Source organism: Glycine max, chromosome 15 (assembly GCF_000004515.6).
Source record: "Glycine max cultivar Williams 82 chromosome 15, Glycine_max_v4.0, whole genome shotgun sequence".
NCBI classification, from domain to species: domain Eukaryota; kingdom Viridiplantae; phylum Streptophyta; class Magnoliopsida; order Fabales; family Fabaceae; genus Glycine; species Glycine max.
The window spans coordinates 3,281,748-3,304,183 of NC_038251.2; the positions used below are offsets into that span (position 1 = coordinate 3,281,748).

The following is a 22,436-nucleotide window of genomic DNA, read 5'->3' on the forward strand; positions in this document are numbered from 1 at the left end:
AATACATGGTGTTTGGAACGTCCTAATATTAAGAATAATGTTATGTCAACAATTTATGTTATGAAATTTAAAACTTAAAAAATAAAGAATTGCTGACAACTAAATTAGAAAGTTGCTTACCAGACTGCTGCAACTAACTTTCTGCGGAGTGAGATACACCTTGAAAGAGACAGAATTTGACACTTGATGGAATAATGAGTGTCATCTTGGGAATGATTTGGGCATGCTACTGCTCTTGAATATAGTGAGAAAGAATACATTCTTACCATAATGAGTTAACGACACTTGATGATATGCGGTCACGTGATAAAAATCTCTTAGTGTTGTCCACCCTGCTACAATGACTAGTTTGTCCAAATCTTGATTGTAGACAACGGTATGAAAATTTCCATCCTCGTTGATGAAACGTCGTAAGCGGTCAAGTACGTCCTTCCACCTGACAACAAATGACAAACTAACTTCACCGTAAATCTACATTTGATATAACAAAATAAGGTTAGTTAGTTACACAAAATAATAGAATAATTATATGTTAATTAAATCAAAATGAAGATGACCTGGTCCTTGGCGCTAACGGTGTTTAAAATAGTATCTGGTGGAACCACGACCTTCAACGTGATCTTCGCCATTTCGCACCATTGTTCGTGCTCTTCATTTGTTAATTCTGACATAATTAACATTCAAGCATGATATAACAAAATTGGCATTCAATTAGCAATTGTGATAAACGACAATTCATTCTTAGCAATTGATAGAATTATTAATCTATTAACTCGACATATATTCCAAAAAAACCATTCTTAACAATTGTAAAAGCTAACTATCTACATACATGTCACATGTGTAAATAAATGTATCAATATGAAAGGTAGAGATTCTTACTAGGCAGAGTCGCAAGAAACATCTCCAGTTCCTCCTTAAGGGTGGTTAACTGTGATGATGATGAAGTAGAGTTTGACATTCTGAAATATATTTAACAAAAATCATTCTCTAAAAAAGACTACCAATTTGACAATTTTTAAAAATATGCTTACAATCTTTTTTTTAAACTAACTAATATTTCAATTTTTTATTTTTCTTTTAATTCATTTTTAAAATAATTACCAATTTCAAATAATTTTTAAATTGTCTTCCACTCTTTTTTTTGGACTAAAAAACATTATAAAATATCTTATATTTTGTTTTCAATCACTTATTACAAAGAAATAATATTTTCAAATTTTTTAAAAAATATTTTCAATTATTTTTTTACCTAATAACTCATTCTCTAAAAATAAGTAACAAATTTCAACTTTTCAAAATTATGTTTTCAATATTTTATTTCAGTGAATATCATTTTTAAATATTTAAAATTTTCTTTTCAATCATTCTCTAATAAAAATAACAATATCTAACATTTTCACTAACTAACATTTTTAAGTATTCAATCTTTATTTCCACTAACTAACAATATTTAAAATTTTTAAAATAGGTTTTCAATCTTTATTTTCACTAACTAACATTTTTAAGTATTTTTTTTTCCAATCATCCCCTAACAATTTCCAAATTATTTCAAATATGTTTTTATCTTTCTTAAAAACTAACTAACATTTTTAAATATGTTAAAATTATGTTTTAGTAATTTTTTTTTTGTACTAACATTTTCATCTTTCTAATGTTTGTTTTAAAAATCTAATCTAATCTAAAATGTAATCTAATCTTACTACTAACTAACATAAACATTTCTTACATAAATTTAATAATAAATAAATCATTCATAAAATCAATAATAAACAAATTAATGATTCATAAATCAATAATCAACAAATTAATCACAAACTAATAAAATCAATACTGAACAATTTATAAAATAATTAACATATAAATATTTTTCATTTAAATTTTTTCCTACTTTTTATTCTAATAAAAATCAATTTTTTTTTAAATGTATGGGTTTTTCACAGATAGCACGCATGCATGCAAGGAAAGCGCAGTGAAGAAGAAGAAAAACTTCATGAACAACAACAATAAGCAACAACAAGTAACAACAACGATACTCAGAACACTGCCATCATTCAAACAAGTAGTGAACAAATTGAAAAACTCAAAAAATAACTTACCTCGAAGGAGAACCAACGCAGAAGAAGAAGAAGCACGACACGAACACACCAACGCATCACTGCACAAACACACCGACCACCAGACAAACACACCAAGCACTGAACGAACTCACCGAGTACCACGCAGCAACGGACGAACTCATCGAGCACCAATCCTTGTAGGAAGAAGAAGAACGGGCAACCCGAAGAGGAACGAGGAAGCTGAAAAGAGGAAGAAGAAGCGAAAGCATTCAGTGAATAGTGACTCGTATGGACGAGTCACTATCTGTTTTTATAGTAAAGGGTGAAGGACATTTTCGCCCTTTCACCCGAGTTGTTGGGTGCCCAAAGCAACTCCCAAAGCTTAGGGATCAAAGGGTCTAGTTATGTAGGTTGCTTCATGGATTGACCCATTTGACCGCAGGCTTATACCAGGTTGGGTTGGTCCACATACTACATACGGTATAAGATTGCCCCATTAAGCCTAAAAGATGTTCTCCTTTTGCAAAATCTCAAAGCTTCTCTCTAATGGTCTAAGCTTGACCCGTTAAGTCAAAAAATGAACTCATTAGTGCAATTCTAATATTTTCCCTCTTTTCTTCTCATTATTCATGCATCTGATTTTAGCAGCCATCATTAGATTCATTACCCCCTTCATTTGCAAACACTCCATCAACTACTTTACAAAGAGTTGAGTCTAAAAATTTTGGTAGAGGAAGATTGGACAACATAGCAAGATCCAGAGGTCATCTCATTGTTGATGACCCATTAGCCTCAGTGGGTTAATCCAATCCAGTGGTTCTAGTGGTTGTGGATCGGTTAGGCTTTTGAAAACTAAATCCCCATGATTGTTGCCAGCTCTTTCCTCCTCCACTTCACCATTGTGTTATACTATCCACAAAGACCTCCATCACAATGTTATCCATAAGAGGCCTTAAACATCTACACCTCCACTTGGTTACCCTGAAAATGATCTTCATAACCTAAATTCTCCCTTTTATTTTCCTTTTGTTTCTCCCTTTCCATTGGTGGATCAACTTCTTTTTCTTTATAAATGTTTTGGTGTTTGTTTCTTACTTTCTTTCATTGACTTTGCTTCATAGTTCTCTTTTTCTTTTCCACCACAAAAATTTTGGTTCTTGATCATGGAATCTTTACTTCTTTTTGGCTCCAAATATTGCAATGGTTCATTGCCACACTGTCACTCCATGTATTTTTCAAGTGTTATCATGTTATTGGCCACTTATAGACCATCTTTGGAAGCAATTCCATACGAAAATTGATTTAATTATATTAAACTCAATTAACTACATTATTTAATGAACACTTTCAAGTCACTTTGTTGACCATTCATCCATCCATCATGAACAATTGTATAACTTGAGTTCAAATCAAGGGATTCTCATTGGCAAGTGATTTAAAATCCATGTATAAATCCTTTTTGAGATTGGTTGTTTGTCCTAACCTTGGAATGAGCTTCCTTTCTTGACATCCATGCATAGAGGTCAGACAGTGAGTCCCATAGGCATTATGGTGGTGTAAGGTACTAGAGCATGTTAGTGGCAATGGTTAGGCGAGCTGGGACAGCCATGGTTAAGCTCTAAGAGCGACCATTGGATACTCGTGGAGTGAAAATGAATTTCACTCAAGAGAAAGACTACCATGTGGAAGAGATTTACACTCGAGAAAGAGATTATTGGAATACAAGTGTGAGGTAAAGTCTCACATCGGATAAGAATGGAAAGGTTGAACACTATATGAGCGAGAAGAAAATCCATAAACTTGAGCCTTAAGGTTTTGAGTTAAGGTGTAATGTCGAGTTCACTTGTGTGATTTGTTCGTGGCCTATTGATAGGGATCTCCCTAATATTTACCCCTTTGATTGCACAATAGATTGATTGAACATAGATTGATGGGGATCTAACTAAAGTAAGTTGATTGATGTGAATAGGGAGGGTGTAAAAGGGAAGGCATGCCGGTGAATGACAATGGATTGTGTTGGGGGAGGGAGCTCTTAAGTTGTAATTTGTTCAATTTTTATGTGAGCCCGCCAAGCTAAGGAAGGTAGCACAACCAACCCACTTAAGGGCAATATGCATTGCATAGACATCGCCGAATAAGATTAATGGAATGTGTTTAGGAAAATAATTAATAATAAAATATAATCATTAAAGTATAAATATTTTTATAATAGTGTGATATTTCAAATATATAATAGTTAGGATCACACATTTTCTATAAAAGATTAAATATAAAATTTTAAAGTCTTCTCATTAAGATTCATTATCATTAAACAATTTAATGTTAAAAATAAATATGATAGTTTTCTCAACGACTTGTTGAACAATAAAATATAAATTACAAAATGATTTCAAAAAATATTAAACAATTGTTGAAAAAAATAATATTAGTTACAATAATGAAAACTTGTCAATTATCTATTAAACACCAACATTTAGATTACAAAACAGTCTTCAAGAAATATTTTATTTTATTTTCATTCAACGAATAAAAATATTTTTTTGATTTTATTTTTTTCATATGATATTGGTATCTAAAAGAGACTTTAATAATCATGTTTTGACAGTATAAAATAATTTTATATTATCATACAATCATAAATTATTATTATTAAAATTTTTAAAACAATTATTATAAAAATCAATAAATTTATCATATGTCAATTATGATTAAATAATGATATGAATAGGTTTTATACTATTGATGGATAATCCATTTTCTCTTTAAAAAAATTAAAATTCATGAATATAAAAAATGAATGCACATATTTAAACCTTTATTTATAAGAATATTTTTTTTTAAGTATTTTCAAAATTAAAACAAAAAATAGTAATAACAAGATATTCTTATAATTTTTTTGTATAGATATATTCATTTTTAAAAACAATGACAAATTCAAATACACAAGTATTAAAACTATTCCATTCAGAAAAAAAAAATATTAAACCTGTTAAAATTTATTACGTAGTATCATTCTTCCCCATACTTAGCAATGAACAAAAAATACATTATAGAGTGTGCATTAAAAACTTATCATCTATTAAATGTCATGACAACTAATATGATTTATAAAGTAAATGAATAATTAAGAAGAAAATGAATAAATTGTTCCTAATTTGGGGAGGTTTTTTATTTACATTTAATGATAAAAATATTATTATTTTTAGTTTAAATTTAACTGTTTTGAAAATTAAAAACAATGAAAACAAAATATTTTTTATTTTATGTTTCAACATGATATTTCATTTTAAAAAGTAAAATTTTAATTATAACAAATAAATGCATGAATTTAAACATTTGTAATTATAAAAATATGGATTTTTGGGGCAATTTTTTCAGCCTAAATCAATAACACTTTAGACAATTTTATTTTAATTATTTTATTTATCATTCATTATATAATAAAATACTAAAAATAGTATTAATTACTAGGACACTGAACACACAGTAGATTTTTAGTGCATATTTTATATTTTTTTATGTATTGGGGATGGGGAGAGGATAATGGATTTCAATGACTTCATTATTAAGTAGTATTTGAATTTCAGCATACATTAATAAACTATTTTTAATGTATTTGTTATATTTATAAATTTATTTTTTTAAAAGCAAAAGAATTATATGAAAAAATAAATACCAACAATTTTTTATTGTTTTTTAGTTTAAAGACAATTAAAGTATAAATAATATTTTTATAATTACAAATGTTTAAATTCATGCATTTATTTGTTATAATTAAAATTTTACCTTTTTAAATATAAAATACATTCATTTTAAATTTTCATATATTTTAGTATATTAATAAACTATCTTTTTATAAAAAATGTTGTTGATCCGAGTGATACTGGATTCGATCTTCTTAGACAAAGTTGTATAAGTAAATATTATAAGAAGTAAAGTTGAATTGTGATTTTATAAATTTTCTAAATCTTTTTCACAAATACAAAGTTATCGTCTAAAATAACTTTGAGAGACAAATAACAAATTTTTGCAATAGCAATAGATTGAGCTAGACAATGAAAATAGATTTTGTAAATAAGACATATTTTCAAAAAACAAAATTAAATTTAAAAGTTAAAGATAGAGATATGAATGATAAGATACATAAATTTATATCAGTTCATCTCAAGTACCTGAGACTAAGTCCAAGTTATGGATAAACTATCAAGTTCTACTAACTTTTTAAAAGTTACAAGTGTATTTTTCATTTGTCACTTTTGCTCTTACAAACCAAGCAGATCATCAAGCTCGAATAATCTAGACTTTTTTGTCTTATCAAGTCACTAATTCTCAATTGTCTCAAAGACGGATATGTAATATAAACACTTAGTCTTTTCTCTAAAGATATTCAAAGCCATTTGGATGGAAAGAAGGTGCTTGGAGAAAGAATCTCCCTAAAAATGATTAGTCATATTTTTTTTATGGATATTCCATACCAATAATATGAAAAAATAATTAAACTCTTCTTTATATATATGTTGTTATGAGTTGATTTTATTTTTATTGAGTTATGCGTGTTATCTTAATCTATTGAGCATTTAATTTTTATTCATTTTAAATATACATTTTAGTTCTAATTTCAAAATTAATTTTATTTAACGATTAGTTTAAATAATTTATTTCTCGAGTTTCTCAGACCACACTCGTTTTATCTATATTTGTATATTTTTAATTTCTTTAACTGCTTATCTCTTTTAATCTATATTTTCATCTTTACTTCTAAATTGAATTTTAATATATTTTAATAGAAATTATCAATAATGTAAAATAATCATATATTTATTCTCATAAATATAAAATATAATTTATGAGTTAAAAAATATTTATTATGAAATTCAATTTTTTTAGTTAAAAATATATTTCTTTCTTTAGTTTATAATGCTTATATTTTCTACAAGTAAGTCCTAATTTCAATAATAGTTTATCTCAAGAAAAACCTCAAACAAATGGCTTAATATAGTTTTTGAAATTTCGAGAGAAATCCCATTAGTTTGGTTTTTTCCTCTACCATACAAAGAAAAGTACTAGAATCATTTCTGTAATTTATAATTATCCATAATCTGAATTTAACAGTTAGTTGAAAAGAAAATGATTCGAATTACCTACCTAGCTGCATTGATTGTAGATGAGAATGGGATAAGGACTAGTAGTGGTCCCGTGGATGATGACTGTTACCTTTAAGTGCCACTGCCACTCCTCCTTTTCTGTTACACTTAACTTTATAAATACCCACCCCACCCGCGGTGTTTCTACGCAGTGAATACAAGCCAAAAGAACAACATGGACATTGATCTTTCTCCTCAGTTGCCCAAGAAAGTTTACGGTGCCAATGGTGGCTCCTACTACGCATGGTCCCCCTCCGACCTTCCCATGCTCCACCAAGGCAACATTGGTGCCGCTAAGCTTGCTCTCAACAAAAACGCCTTTGCTCTTCCTCGTTACTCTGACTCTTCCAAAGTCGCTTATGTTCTTCAAGGTACATTCATTTCTCTATTCCTTTTGAACTACGATCGTTTGTGTTTTTGATTTTTTTTTTTTCTACAACTCTTCGGAACTCGTCTTTGTCGTTTTGCGCTACGGGGATTTCTTGTTTTCGATATTAGTGTTCTGAATTTTTTATGAATAAAATTTCCTAGATGCATCGATGTATGAAGGTAATTTGTCTCATGGAATCATATAATTGCTTAATTGACTGGGAATCATTTTTTTTTCATATTGGGATCCTAGATTTCCCCCTTTATTTAACACTTTGCATGGAAAAGGTTTTTCACACTCTGATCTAATTATAAGTTGTCTTATGCTAAGATTGTTAACTTTTTGCATATATATACTTTAACTGATTGATAATATAAATTAAGCAATTACCAATACGCAATGTGGTGTAGCATGATTAACAGATAACTCTGTTTCTTAACTGATTGATAATATAAATTAAGCAATTACCAATCCGCAATGAGAGTTGATTTTTGTTTGGGGAGAAATTCTTTAGATAGATGTCAGTATCAATATTTGGATCAGTATTTAAAAAGATTAGTTATCGTATCGTACACTGTGGATATCATGTGTTCATCCAAAAAGTAATAATAAACTCATTATTTTAAGTGGTTATGTATTTTAGATTATGAATCTATGTTGTTGTATTGATTATTTGTGAACTTGTGTTCTCCACTCATAGGTAGTGGAGTGGCTGGAATAGTGTTGCCTGAATCAGAAGAGAAGGTTGTTGCAATAAAGAAGGGTGATGCCTTGGCACTCCCCTTTGGTGTTGTGACCTGGTGGTATAACAAGGAAGAAACTGAGTTGGTTGTTCTGTTCCTTGGGGACACTTCCAAGGCTCACAAGGCTGGTGAATTCACTGACTTTTTTCTGACTGGTTCCAATGGAATCTTCACTGGCTTTTCCACCGAGTTTGTGGGCAGGGCTTGGGACTTGGAAGAGAGTCATGTCAAGACCCTTGTTGGAAAACAACCAGCCAAAGGGATTGTGCAGCTGGAAGGAAACATCAGCCTTCCCGACCCTAAACCGGAGCACCGAAATGGCATGGCCTTGAACTGTGAAGAGGCTCCATTGGATGTTGACATCAAGGGTGGTGGAAGGGTTGTGGTGTTGAACACCAAGAATCTTCCCTTGGTTGGCGAGGTTGGACTAGGGGCTGATCTTGTGAGGCTGGATGGAAGAGCCATGTGTTCGCCTGGATTCTCTTGTGATTCTGCTTTGCAGGTTACTTATATTGTCAGGGGTAGTGGCCGGGTTCAGGTTGTTGGTGTTGACGGCCGTAGGGTTTTGGAGACAACCGTGAAAGCTGGTAATTTGTTCATTGTGCCAAGGTTTTTTGTGGTGTCCAAGATTGCTGATCCTGATGGACTGGAGTGGTTCTCTATCATCACTACCCCTAAGTAAGTCTTTCTTATACTACTTCTTTACCTTATTGTCAGTATATGTTACTTGTTGTTAACTTGTTATACATTTCATTGCAGAAGCAATCATCCGTTTGATATTCTGTTTATTGCTTACATAGATTGAATATTTGTCCTAACCAAATTTTTTTTGTCTATCTTCGTGTTAGGAACCTTTTAAATTTTACTAATCGACACATAGAACCCATCATAATTCATAAATTGAAAATTGCTGATCCTAATATACTTGCAAGGAATTTTATTTGGTTGGAAAATGAAAACTCAATTAGTGAACAACTATTCTGTATTATTTGCATGAACGTTGTAACAGTTGATTGTTAAAGGAATGTTAGGTAGCATCAACATGCAATGATCCTTTTACTAATCCTTTTTTTTTTTTTTACTTTTGGCAGTCCTATATTTACCCACTTGGCAGGAAGTTCTTCCGTGTGGAAGGCTTTATCACCTTCGGTTTTGCAAGCTGCTTTCAATGTAGATCCAGAAGTTGAGCAACTGTTCCGTTCAAAGAGGACTGCCGATGCCATTTTCTTCCCTCCACCAAACTAGATTAAGCATTCCATTGTTTGCTCGTAAAGATTCCCCATCCTCATCCCGTCTTATCTACACCGGAAAATAAAAGGGGAAATAATGTCTTGTGAAATTACTTTACTGTTTAAAAGTATTTTCTTTGTTAATTAGGAATTTCAACTTTCGTTCCTTTTTTCTTTTTACCTACCTCTATTTTGATCCTTTTCATATTAATCGAGCTAGTGAAGGTAGTGAAGATAGATTCCTAAAAAAAAAAGATACTGAAGATATAGATGCTTCTTATAAAAAAAGTAGGCTAAATATAATTGTTTTGCAGGTCAGGGCAAGAGAAAACAATCATTCATGAAACAAAACAAAGGACAATATCACAATTTAGAAGGCATCTAATGGAACATCGTATGAGTAATTACTAATGTGAAACTAACAAAGCTTCCCTTCACACAACCAAAAAAGTGTAACAGCCATACAAATGCAAGCCTTAGCGAGTGGTGCAAGAGGTTTAAACATGCTGACCCGTTTGCTTCAAGCAATATTTCTTTTTTCATCTCAATATTTACACAATAATTAAGGCAATTGGGGTTCGGAAGAAGATAAACTAAAATAAAATTAACATAAGTTAAAAAGCAAGCAGCAATATCCAGAATGGTTACATTACATCAGGAACCAAATAAAAAAAATAGCAAAGTTTTTTGAAGCAAGAGAAAAGCCCGCATAAACAATATCATTAAACCAAAATATAAATTATCATCGCAATGGTACGGAACAAATGTGGAAATTAGCCGACAAGCAACTAAGGAGATATAAAGTGAAATAGATGATTAAAGGAGAAGAAAAAAATGAAAAACCTTATGAGAGTTCAATTCTCTTTTGACCACAAAAACTAACATTCTAATCGATAAACATTTGGTGATGAAAAAAATAAAGCCAACAAAAAACTATCATAAAACCTGTGGTAGTAGTGAGGCGGACAGTATGAGCTGCGTCGACGCTGTCTTCAAAATCCATACAAATGCAAGCCTTAGCGAGTGGTGCAAGAGATTCAAACATGCTGATCTGTTTGCTTCAAGCAATATTTCTTTTTCATCTCAACATTTACAAAATATAATTAACGCAATGGGGTTTCGAAGAAGATAAACAAGATAAATAAAAAGAAGATATAAAGAAGTAGCAAATTGTTTTGAAGCATGACAGATGGCCGTATGACAGAGGACTATCTAAAGAGTATGAGAACTTAGAAACATTTTATGAGTTGAAGGGTCTAATGGCAATGTTTAAAGCCAAGTTTCTACAAGAGATGATCAAGAGGATCAAGAATGGATTACTCATCAAAGACAAGGAAATAGAAAATTACAAGGAGCTGAATTATAATACTTCAAAGATTGCTGAACAACTTACTTAGCAACACCACCTCGCTAAGCGCAATTTCACTTTGAGAAGAAATTATGCTTAGTGCGAATGTCCCGTTTAGCGGAAACCTTCCGCGAGAATTTTTAAAAACTTGTGTTTACTTGTGTAACGGCTTCAAGCTTGATGTAGATAGGCCTTAAAAGGTGCATTTAAGGGGTTATTAGAGACTTAGTTACCTTCTTATGCCTAGTCTTATAAATACTCAAAAACTCTTAATTTTGGAAACTTTTGCATAATTAAAGTTAAGTTTATACTTAGAGAGAGCTTTAGCCTCTTCTTTGGTTTTTGACTGAAAACCAAATTTGATTCTTAGCAAGGAAGCTATTTTTTTTTATGAATCCTCCTTCGACTTTTTTATCTTTTCTATTTTTTGTTATTGAGTTCTTAAAAGATCATCAATAGTAATCTTGAATTTACATCCGATTCGAACTAAGCATTCATGGCTTGAATTGCATCACATACACAATATCCTTAAACCAAAATCTAAATTCTCGTGGCATTCCACATTAGCAAACCATAACATATCATACAACCCATCCCTAAAGTAACGCTGGCAATTTGAAATGCGATGTTGTATTCAAATCATGAATCCTCTCACGTCGTCCATTATTCTTGTGTTTTTCCCAGAGATCATACTGCATCTTTTTCACTTCATCACTAAGACACCGATACGCATTTGACACCATCTTAACATTTCCTCGGGGCCAAGGGCTTTGTTGTTATCGAGATGAACCTTCAGAGACAAAAGAACACATCCTCACCAGTGCAATTTCTCTTCACTCCCAATATCTCATAATAGTTTCTCTTCATCTTAATCTCTCTGATAATTGAAATTCGCTCGCCATAGTTGTTCTTGTTCCCATTCATTGTCCCTAGCAAAATTAGGGGAGCGATCAATTCGAGAGTTATATATATGTCACGTAGGATCTAAATTTAAGACTAAAAAACAATCAATAGAAAACATTGAAGACGCCAGAGAAATAAAAATTACCTGACAGATTGAAGGAGAAGAAACATAGAGGAAAAAAGAGATCAAAGTTTTTTAATTAATAGATTTTAACTTCTATTTTTTGTTATCGAATATTTATTAGTTTTTTTTGTAATTTTTTTTATTTAAGATAAGACTTTATTTTATTTAACTTTTTTTTATCTTTTTTCATTTATATTGTAAATTTTTTTAAAAGATATTTATAAGGTGAGGTTTTATTAAATTTACCTTTTTTCACATAGGATTTTTTCTCTACTATTTTCTTATTGTTTTACCTTTTTATTAATGATATACAATAATTTTATTTTATTTTTATTATTGTTTTTTTGGATATTTTATACATAAAAAGCTACAAGTGATTGAAATTAAAAAATTAAAATAGTTTGATTAAAAATTTAAATTTGATCCAATCCATTTCAATGAAAAACTGTATAAATTGGATCGATTTTTATTTTTATTTTATTTTTCTTTTTCTTTGAATAAAGCATTAAATAAATGGTAATTTATAATAAACATACATAGAAAAAGATAATTCAAGATATTAAATATCTTCTTTATAAGTAAATAAATAATTAATAGTAGTATAATTCTTCAAAATTATATACTATTAAATGTAAATTTACATAACTTAATAATTATAATTATGTACCTTTAATCAAATAGTTATTAAAAATTATTTTTCAATCAAATAGATTTTTCACAAATAAATATAAGTTATGTGATAATTTTATAAATATATAAAAACTAAAAATATAAAGTAACATAAATTTATTCATAAAAAATACATATGTATATATAATTTCGGTTTGGATTGGATTTCAAAATCGAATTTGAAATTTGATCCAATACAATAAAAAAATTTATTTTTTTTCAAAATTTGATTCATTAGATTTTTGGTTTATTCATTTTTCAATTTTTGGAATCGGTTTGTTCGATTTTGATCGGCTTATGAACACTACCAATGATTGTTGTCAAAAATATAAATTTGTGATATTATTTGGTTATCATAAATATTATTTTAAAATATAAATGTAATGAAGATATGATGTTTTGAAATTATATATTAATTTTTTTTATCATATATTTTAATTATGTAAAATAAATATTTATTGTGTGCAATATATAAACTAAAATTATAAAATGATTTAATTATTTATTTATAAGAAAAGGGGGGGCCGGGGGGGGGGGGGGGGGGAAACAACACCGAGAAACCATCTGATTTATTGGAGAAAGAAAAAATATAAAAAAAATGGAAAGTCTATTTCTTTCGTTGTTTATATATCATTGTCGATTCTGTTAAAAAAAATATCACTGTGGATTATAATTTTCGTGGTTGCAATTGTTTTTCTTATTTGTTTCACGCTCCTATTTGTAACCTTTTTTATAGTTGTGGAATGATATACAAATATTTTTTTAATTTTAACCACTTTATCAATATCTCTTATTTATTTTTATCTCTCTTCTCTTCATGTAACTTCATAAATTCTATGATACCTATTATTTTTCTCTTACTTTTATCTCTCTTTCTAGATGTTACAAGGTTAACGGGTGTCCTTCAACGTTCAAACATTTTTCTTGTAGTTATACCCTTAATTTCAGTACAGGAAAAAGTGAAAAAGTGGGGAGGTGTAAGTTTTAACGTGAAAATAACTTAAAACACGACATGTCAAGACTCGAGCATGTGAGGAATCGGAACATGAAGTGCAGTTTAATTATATTCTAATTTTGCGAAAGAAAGTTTGTCCCTCTTGTAGCATCAAGCGAGATTAAAATTGCCATGCAATAAGAATGAGGAAAAGTTTAAATCTTTCTTTTCATTCAATTTTCACTTCCATCCTCATTTTTTTTACACCTTCACAAAGGCACAAACTTTTTGCAGCTTATAATAGTGAGGTTTTAACAAATTTGATCATTTGTTTATACTGAGGTGAGGTTAATCATTTGATGCCAGTAATTAATCCGTTTATGCATGGGTCATAGCCTCATAGGTGTTTGTTTATTTTCAACTTATTCTGGCATTTATTTTCCTTTTCCTGCTGTCCATGATTAGTCAAGGAATTAAAAGCAACCAAACGGGCCGCTGAGGAAAGTAATTCGACAAATTACGAGTTAGATAGAACTCTCTCCACATCATGTTTTTAGTCTCATAAATTGGTTAGATTGATTCAGATTCCAAATTAAAGCAAAAAAGATGAAACACAATAGGCGTGAAATATTAGCCCCACCACTGGCAAATTCGCTCTAGACCATGCAATCATAAAGTGTACTCTGCTTATTACTGTCGCATTGGTGGGTGGGGAGGTACAACATTGACACTAAAAAAGCAAATTGAAGCCACTGATTGATACTCAAGAAGCCTGAATTGCAGTAACCGTAGGATCCCTTACAATAATTCTTCTTTATGAGAGCTGATTAGACTTGAGATGCCATCGTATTAATAAATTCTGATATTTATTTATCCATTTAAAATTATAAACAAAGGTTGCATATATGTTAACATTGATGTAGAGAAAATTAGAGTATCTTTAATAAAAAAAATTTGGAGGATTTTTTAAGTGAATAAATTATTTCTTACAATTTCATTTTTATTGAAATAAATTTATGGAGTAGGGAGAGTTTTTAAAAAATAAGATTTGTATTTTTTTGTAAGAAATTGTTTTTAACAATAAAAAATAATATTTATTTAACACATAATAACACTATAATTAAATCATAATTAAGTAAAAAATATAAAAATGTGAATTTTTTGAATTTTTCTAGAGTTTCTTATTGTTGGAGTAAAAATATATATGAATTTATTACAATAATATAATACTATGGAGACTATAAAAAATATCTTAAGAAACTCACTTAAAAAATACTCATTGGTTAGAGATGCTCTTAGGGTAGGTAGCTTAATTGGATTCTAAATTGTTATTGTTATTTTTTTAAAATACATTTTCGTTCTTATAATTTAGTTTTTTTTTGTTTTTAGTCTTTATAAAATTATTTTTTTTGTTTTTAGTCTTTAAAAATACTTTAAATAGAATTCTAAAAAAAAGGCATTATTTAAAATGTCATAAGAATGAAAAATAAACAAATATAATTTACGAGGAGTAAAAATAAAAAAAATTATAAGAACTAAATAAAAAAAATAAATTACAAGAATTAAAAAGATATTTAAGTTTTCAAAATCGCATATATTCTTCATGAGAAATAGGATTGATCAAAACGAGTAAGATAAGATGATTGAAAATGTAAGTTTTCTATTTAAGGCAACTACTTATTACCAAAGCTCACGTCATGTTCAAGTGATCCACATGTTAAGTGGTCATGACCCATCAGCATTGACAAAACATAAATCATTAGATGAAAAAAGAATAAGAAAACAGAAAGAGTTTGGTGGAGAATGTGTCCCAAACCAGCGTGGCCTTGAGTGCTGCCGGCTACCACTGACTCGCATGCATTACCTTGTCTCCGATAGTTTGTTATCTAAAAAGCTTAGCTATCATATTCGAACCAGTGGGGTAAAAATTAAAGTAGTGTGTAATGTAGCAGAACAGGTGTACAAGGTTCTCACTTTTATGGTTTTGGAAGAGATGGAGAAACCCAATATTATTATATTTAGTGCTCAGCTCCAAGGTATTGAAAATAACACCTTTTCTCTTTTTGGAGAGCAGCTTTTCTTTGGTGCTCTTGGTTTGAATTTCCAAATTTTCTTCGAAACAGGTTTGAGGTCAAAAGTTCATCAAGTTGATAATTTGTCCCCCACAAACAGGAACACATTAATAGACACTAACTAATAATCACATGCATATAATTAGTTAAGATAATTGCTGAATGGTATGAGTACGCAATATTTTTATGCTATATTTTGGTATGGATAAAACTTAGATGTACTTCTTAAAGTGCTTTTAGTGGTGTACTCCAATCAACATTAAAGTTTCATTAAGATAAATTTCAATATAAGTTAAGAGGATGAAATATAATTTCTGATTCAACAACACTAATAGCACGTAAAGGACCTGCATAAAAGTTTTTTTCTTCTTCTTTAGAATAGTCTTTAAGCGGATCTTTTTAATATGGGCTGGAGTAAGTTAACGAGAAAGAAGAAATGGCAGCCAAAACCTTAATTAGAATTAATGTGCGTCTTTTATGATGAACTAAAGAAACATTGTGGAGACACAAGACTTACTGAAAAACAATTCAACTTGAGCAATCACCAATCAGTAATAAACACTAATTAAACACCAAGAAAAAGCTGCACTCAATTCATCCATCAATCTAACTAGACAACAAACATTATAATTAAGCTTGACAGGTCATCAAATTTTGTACCCAATACAAACTATTACATGTTCATGGCCTAGGTGTACCGAACAACAGAGATAAAAAGGGGCAGGGAAGAAAAAAGTTACATGTTAAACTTTATTCAACTCACGTTGACCATTTACACTTACATCGGCATTGACGAAGACAATGATGGCAAAGATGATGTCGAAGATGGCCATAGCTGTGCATTCTTCACCTTGGACACACTTGCCAGAACCCCTAATGGTGTCACGTGTCCAATTATTGTTACTTTCTTTGCCTCCATGTCTATACTGAATGATGTTACTCCTACACATATAATTAGTCAATTATATATACATATTAGATTCATCAACATATATCTGTAAGGTAGTGAAGAAACCATAAACCCCACAAATTCACAATCTGTTAATACGTAATACACTATTGCGTGGATAAATATGTATCAAGATTTATATCTAATCAAGAATGTGGAAATTATTACTATTATGACCATCTTTATTTGCATAAACTTCTTCACAAGAAACAAAAAAAAAAATGAATTGAGATTTTTTCATTAATTTAACTTTTTTTTTTCTCTAGAAACTAAGGTGGATGTGTAACTGACCTTCCATTTTTGAAATGTGTTTTGTAACTTTTCTTGCACAGGCCTTGCAGTGCAATGAGACCCTCAAAACCACAACCTGGTTCTGCAGGGTGGTCTTGTGTGAGTTTGAAGGGATTTTATCAGACTCAGACACCCAATCACCGAGGAGATATCTAGTTGACGATGAATCATATAGGTTGTTAACTTGAATGGAGCCTGTTCTGCGAACATCGCCGTTTTGAGGCTTAGGATTGATAGGCAATAATCTGGATGAACAAGGGACACGAAGTTGGCTTTTCCTTGGAATACCGGCGTGCCTTTTGGTGCTTCTGCGCACCGTGGAATGATGATCCGTAGTACTAGAGGTTACTGCTGTGGAAGAAATGGAAGAGCAGAACAGATTCATTCCTTTCATTGCTAGCTATGTGATATATATTTGTGAGTCGAGATGAGAACAATGATTTGTTGATTATGCTGTGGATGAATAGAGTTTGAAGAGAGTGCTAAGTGAGTAACTTGTAATTAGTGTTAATACAAGAGTCAAGAGCTTCCTAGCTAGTGAGACCAACTAATATACTACTTGCTTTTAATTTTGAAGTTGAAGGAGGAGGCAAGGGAAAAAGGAAAGGTGAACGAAAAAAAAAAAAAATAGCATTATGTACGTCCCACTGCAAAGTATTGGGCCAGTTCCTTTGAAATGTCAGGGCTTGTCTAATTTGCTGTGACATGATTACTACCTAAAGTTGTGGAAATATTATTAGGTAGTCTAACACATAATGCAGTTAGTTTATCATAAAGATTAGTATCATCTAATAATTTCTCTTTTTTCAAGGGACAACTAACTACATTATGGACATATCATTGTTAATTACACATAGGGCTCGGTTTGTTCGGGTACTTTTCCATAAACAACTTACATTAAATAAATTACCACCCTCTTTTGAAATTTTGAAGATTGCTCGTCTTTACATTCAATTCTTGAATTTTGAGCATTAGCATTAGGCATTTTAAAGGAATGAAGCTGTTAAATTGTTGCATATCCACCTTTATCATTACCAACTTTTGTCTTAGTTTATGACTTTTTCACGTTTAAACTACACCATTGTAAAATAAATCATTACAGAGAAGTTGCATCCTTTGTCAGGCAAAAGGGCATGCATGGCGCATTTATAGATCAATGATAACGTGTTTTTTCAGCTGGTTCCTGTATCCTCACTGTGTTGCCCAATCTACTATCACAATTCACATCTGTTCCCTGCCATTATTAACCTTTATTTAAATGAAGTTTACTTTCGTCAGGCTGGTGTATCAGTAATTTTTATTGTTCCAATGAAATCAAACTAATCTTGCAAGCCTGTTAATGATTCTTTTAGAGCAAGATTCTTTATTTGTTTAATCGAAAATAGAATAAATACGCAAAAGTAATGCGGATAACGTACTAGTGCACATGGATTCTCGTTAATTTCTGCACTCGTTCTTTACCAGCTTAGACTGTTTTAAGGTCCTTATCCGATCCTTATTTTAAATACATTATATTGCTTTAGCTGTGGTTCAGACAGTGAGGTTTAGATAATCACGCGTTTAAAGATGTGAGTCATTCAAATTTCTATTGGTTCCTCTCTTTATTCCTATATTTCTCTTTATTTCATGAACTAGGAATATGCAAATCTTTAGATAATGGAATTGTAAAATGTGGAGGAGACACAGTATATGTCAAATCATTCACAATTTTCAGCATTAAGGCCGCCTTCTCTTGAGGATTTCTAAAAATTTCGTTTTACATGAAAGTTGAAACGTAAAATGCCCATTTCGTGTGATATATATAGTAAGTATTAAATGCTATTTACAGCATCAAAGTGGATTCTGGGAATGATCAACCTTTAAAGATTTTTTTTTTTGGGTGCAATGTGAAACATTGTTTAGATCCCACTAAAACCTTCAAAATGATATTTTGTTTCAAAATAATCTAAAATTATAATGTCCGAGCCCGGGATCTCTAGTGTGTGAGAGTAGCGTCATAACCAACTACACCACCCAAACTACATTTGCTCAAATGGCTTTGTGGATAGTTTCTTATTGTTCTATCATGTGTACACATTCACAATTTCACATGATTCATTCACTTTTATTTTCCAATTTTTAAAATCTTTCTTTTCGTTTCTTATTATATCAATTGACATGTCTATTATTTTCTTTTTCTTTTATTTTTTTTATATCTCTCCTTTTCCACATAAACACCCCATTTTTAGGGTATATATTTAACATTTTCCTTTCTCATCCAACAAAACGAAAGCCTAGTTAGTTAATGCTATGCAAATAATTTTTTTATTAAATGAAATTTTTAATTTTGTAGTGTGCATCCATTCATTATATTGGATATATTGACATGGTAGTATAACTTAAAAAAAATATCTAAATGAAAAATAAGTCATACGTGAAAAATAAAATATTTGGATTCATTTGTTACATATTAAAAAGAAGCGATTCAAATATAAAATAATGTAATAATTTTTTTAAAAAATATTTTTTTAAAAAAATCAGGAGTTAATTTATGTTTGTTTATAATCATAAAAATCACTTCAAAATAAATTATTTTTTATGATAAATTATTCAATAAAAAAATAATAACATTTTAGATTCTTTTCAGTTTTTTATTATATAAAAAAGTTAAAACAAATAAAAAAAAAGTGATTCGTTTATTAAAAAGTAAAGAGTGAAGAACGGGATCCAATTTGAGCTTTGACCCAGAAAAAAGGCCCAAATTCACTTGATACGTTAACAGGTATTATGTTTTGTCCCAGATTAGGGTTTTAAGGACACAAAGTAGCAGAGCAGAGTAACCAGCTAGGTAGGGTTTTCTCTTTCTCACGTTCCTCTTCGCAGCGCCACAGTAGCTTCGCATTAGCAATGGGTACATGCGATTAAACTTCTAACTCTGCAGACGTTTCTACTACGTTGTGATTTCCTTCAATGGCGTTACGATTTCATTCATTCATTCATTCATTTTTTCAAATTTTGTTTGTTGAAATGCAAAAGCGAGAATCAAGGTGTACGAGCTGAGGTACAAGACAAAAGCAGAGCTTCTGAACCAACTTAAGGATCTCAAAGCAGAACTCGCTCTCCTCCGCGTCGCTAAGGTCACCGGCGGAGCCCCAAACAAGCTTTCCAAAATGTACCTTCCTTTTCTCTTTCATATCAAATCCCCAATTCCTAATTGGATCGAAATTGTTACGAATTTGAAAGTGTATTTGGATTAGATTCATGGTGGGAAATAATCAATTAAGTTTTCATGGTGAAGGCAAAGCAACAAATAGTTGCTTCTACTTTTTCATGGTGTCACCATGATTCTGTGGAGTAAAATTTATTCTTGTGTGTTATCCAAACTCACTATGAATGTGCTTTGTTGTGTGTGGATGCAGCAAAGTGGTTCGGCTTTCGATAGCGCGGGTGCTGACAGTGATTTCCCAGAAGCAAAAGGCAGCGTTGAGGGAAGCTTACAAGAAGAAGAAATACCTTCCTTTGGATCTGCGTCCCAAGAAGACCAGAGCCATCAGAAGGCGCTTAACTAAGCACCAGGTACCTTTCATTCCTTACTCTTCCAATTTATTGCTTTTTATTTTATTTCTATTCTATTGCATTTTCTGTTCATTATGCTATGACTTTGTAGTGTCCTCAAGTTACTTGTACTTCTATTGAGTGTTGAAATAAGTGTCTAGTTGATAATCGTTGATAAGAAAAAATAAATAAGTGTCTAGTTGATAATTGCTGTTTCCAAACGTGTCATAGATCAGTGTTAGCCTTGAATAGAGCTGAAATGCTCAAATTTGAAATGTATTTGGTGACTACTTTGAACTTTTCTGAATATCAAATTGTCTTTGGAGATGTCATCTTAATAATCTAGGCTTCAGAAAATCAACCAGATAGTCATGACATTTTAGATCTCATCTCATCTAATAACTATTTTTTTCCTTTTCTTTTTTTGTTATAAATAACGATTATAAGTTATCCTTAGGGGAGCAATATACGATATCATTGCTGTTGTTTTTTGGTCACTTAACGTGAAAATTTTCAGAATGAGATATTTCTGGTCATATATGGTTCTTAGTACGTACCTAAATGAATTTGATGTGTTCCTTACAGGCTTCATTGAAGACACAGCGTGAGAAGAAGAAGGAATTGTATTTTCCAATGCGAAAATATGCAATTAAAGTGTAATGTTAGAACCAAATATGATGATAATTTTGGCGTCACTTTCTATTTGGTATTTGACATACAATTTTTTTCTGGCCATTCAGTTTTGATGCCGTTTCTTCCTAGTTTTCTTTTAATCATCATGAAACTTTTATTAAATGTTCGCTGGTTTTACTCTGGCTTTTTTTTTTTTAGTCATACATGAAAATTTTCAATTTCTTGCATGCACGGTCTCTCCGCTATTCTTCATTATTTTGTGTACACGATTCACCGGTTAATAAAATTCATAAATCAGTTTTATTAATAATGTATTGAAGGTTCATTGTGGAATTTTTCTTCATTATCTAGGACGTAAATCTGAAACTGTCCAAGTAATTGTATTTTGACTATTTTCAGTGGTTTAGTGAATTAATGTGCAGACCTTGTTTCTCCATGAGAAAACTGTAAATGTCATAGCTTAACGAGTATAATATCTTTCTGTAGCCCCGTTTAACAATAACATGATTTAATAGTTTGGGAAACAAGAAAAAGTATTTCGTCTTATTATTTTCGGCCGTTCCAATGGGCTCTCAGCTAAATGGTGTGTGAGAGCTCAATTTCACCCGGCCAAGATATAATAGTTGGGGCAGCCTCAAGGTTTGACATGTCTCTTTTACTCATGATCAATTCAGAGAACTGCCCTAAATATCTATATTTGTAATGATAAAATATGTTTTGCTCTCAATATTTTAAAATAATGGTTTTAGTTATAAAATTTTAATATGTAACTTAGATAACCAGAGGTTAACTACTTGGGGGTTGTTATAGTTTAACAAGAGGTCTCATTTAGTTATAAGAGTACTTTCAACTCAAACGAAAAAAACAAGATTATTATTGGTGGAAGATACTTATGGTTTATATAAAAAAAACTTAAATAAAAAAATTGAAGCTTCGTCCCTATGAAAAAATGTTACTTTTGCTAAATGTGGAGATTAAAAATGTAGTAGCATTAAATTTGGGACTAAAATCAAATTTCAAAGTATTTTGAGGGATTAAATTTATATTTTGTCCCATTTGTAATTGTGAAATTGTATGTCACCATTATAATCCAGGTTAAACTACTGTTAACCTAACCTAGATAGTTTAAAAGTCATGCCATATGGATGCTTATTAGGATGACTTACAATTTCATGGATATTTAAAACGAGGAACATTTTAAAAATGGTTTACAGCTACAGTTCATCCCTTCCTACATTGTAAACCACGAAATTTTTCATGAGTAAATAGTTAATTTAATTCATGAATTTGTGATTTACTGTCACTTTAGTCTTTAGTATTGAAGAAATTTTTAAGAAAATCATTTTAGTTTGATAATGTTTAAAGTGGTGATAATTTATTTTATAAAATAACAAAATTCTGATTTACTTTCTTTCCGTTCTTTTTTATATATT

At 30.5% G+C, this 22,436-nt stretch overlaps 3 protein-coding genes across 3 annotated transcripts; 2 read left to right on the forward strand and 1 right to left on the reverse strand.

Moving 5' to 3' along the window:
- The first annotated feature begins 7,308 nt into the window (after nucleotides 1-7,308).
- Nucleotides 7,309-9,790, forward strand: LOC100795038 (glutelin type-A 1-like). Its single transcript, NM_001254161.3, has 3 exons — nucleotides 7,309-7,575; nucleotides 8,275-8,995; nucleotides 9,409-9,790. Exons 1-3 carry the CDS (start codon nucleotides 7,380-7,382, stop codon nucleotides 9,560-9,562), a joined length of 1,071 nt encoding a protein of 356 aa, NP_001241090.1. The 5' UTR covers nucleotides 7,309-7,379; the 3' UTR covers nucleotides 9,563-9,790.
- A 6,257-nt stretch (nucleotides 9,791-16,047) lies between these two features.
- LOC100797154 (protein SODIUM POTASSIUM ROOT DEFECTIVE 2) lies at nucleotides 16,048-17,411 on the reverse strand. Its single transcript, XM_003547415.4, has 2 exons — nucleotides 16,837-17,411; nucleotides 16,048-16,538 (listed from the first exon to the last, which is right to left on the reverse strand). Exons 1-2 carry the CDS (start codon nucleotides 17,228-17,230, stop codon nucleotides 16,375-16,377), a joined length of 558 nt encoding a protein of 185 aa, XP_003547463.1. The 5' UTR covers nucleotides 17,231-17,411; the 3' UTR covers nucleotides 16,048-16,374.
- Nucleotides 17,412-19,542: 2,131 nt separating this feature from the next.
- On the forward strand, nucleotides 19,543-21,165 carry LOC100798230 (60S ribosomal protein L35). Its single transcript, XM_003547416.5, has 4 exons — nucleotides 19,543-19,726; nucleotides 19,852-19,987; nucleotides 20,235-20,391; nucleotides 20,956-21,165. The coding sequence occupies exons 1-4, from the start codon at nucleotides 19,723-19,725 to the stop codon at nucleotides 21,028-21,030; spliced, it is 372 nt and encodes a 123-aa protein (XP_003547464.1). The 5' UTR covers nucleotides 19,543-19,722; the 3' UTR covers nucleotides 21,031-21,165.
- Nucleotides 21,166-22,436: the final 1,271 nt, after the last annotated feature.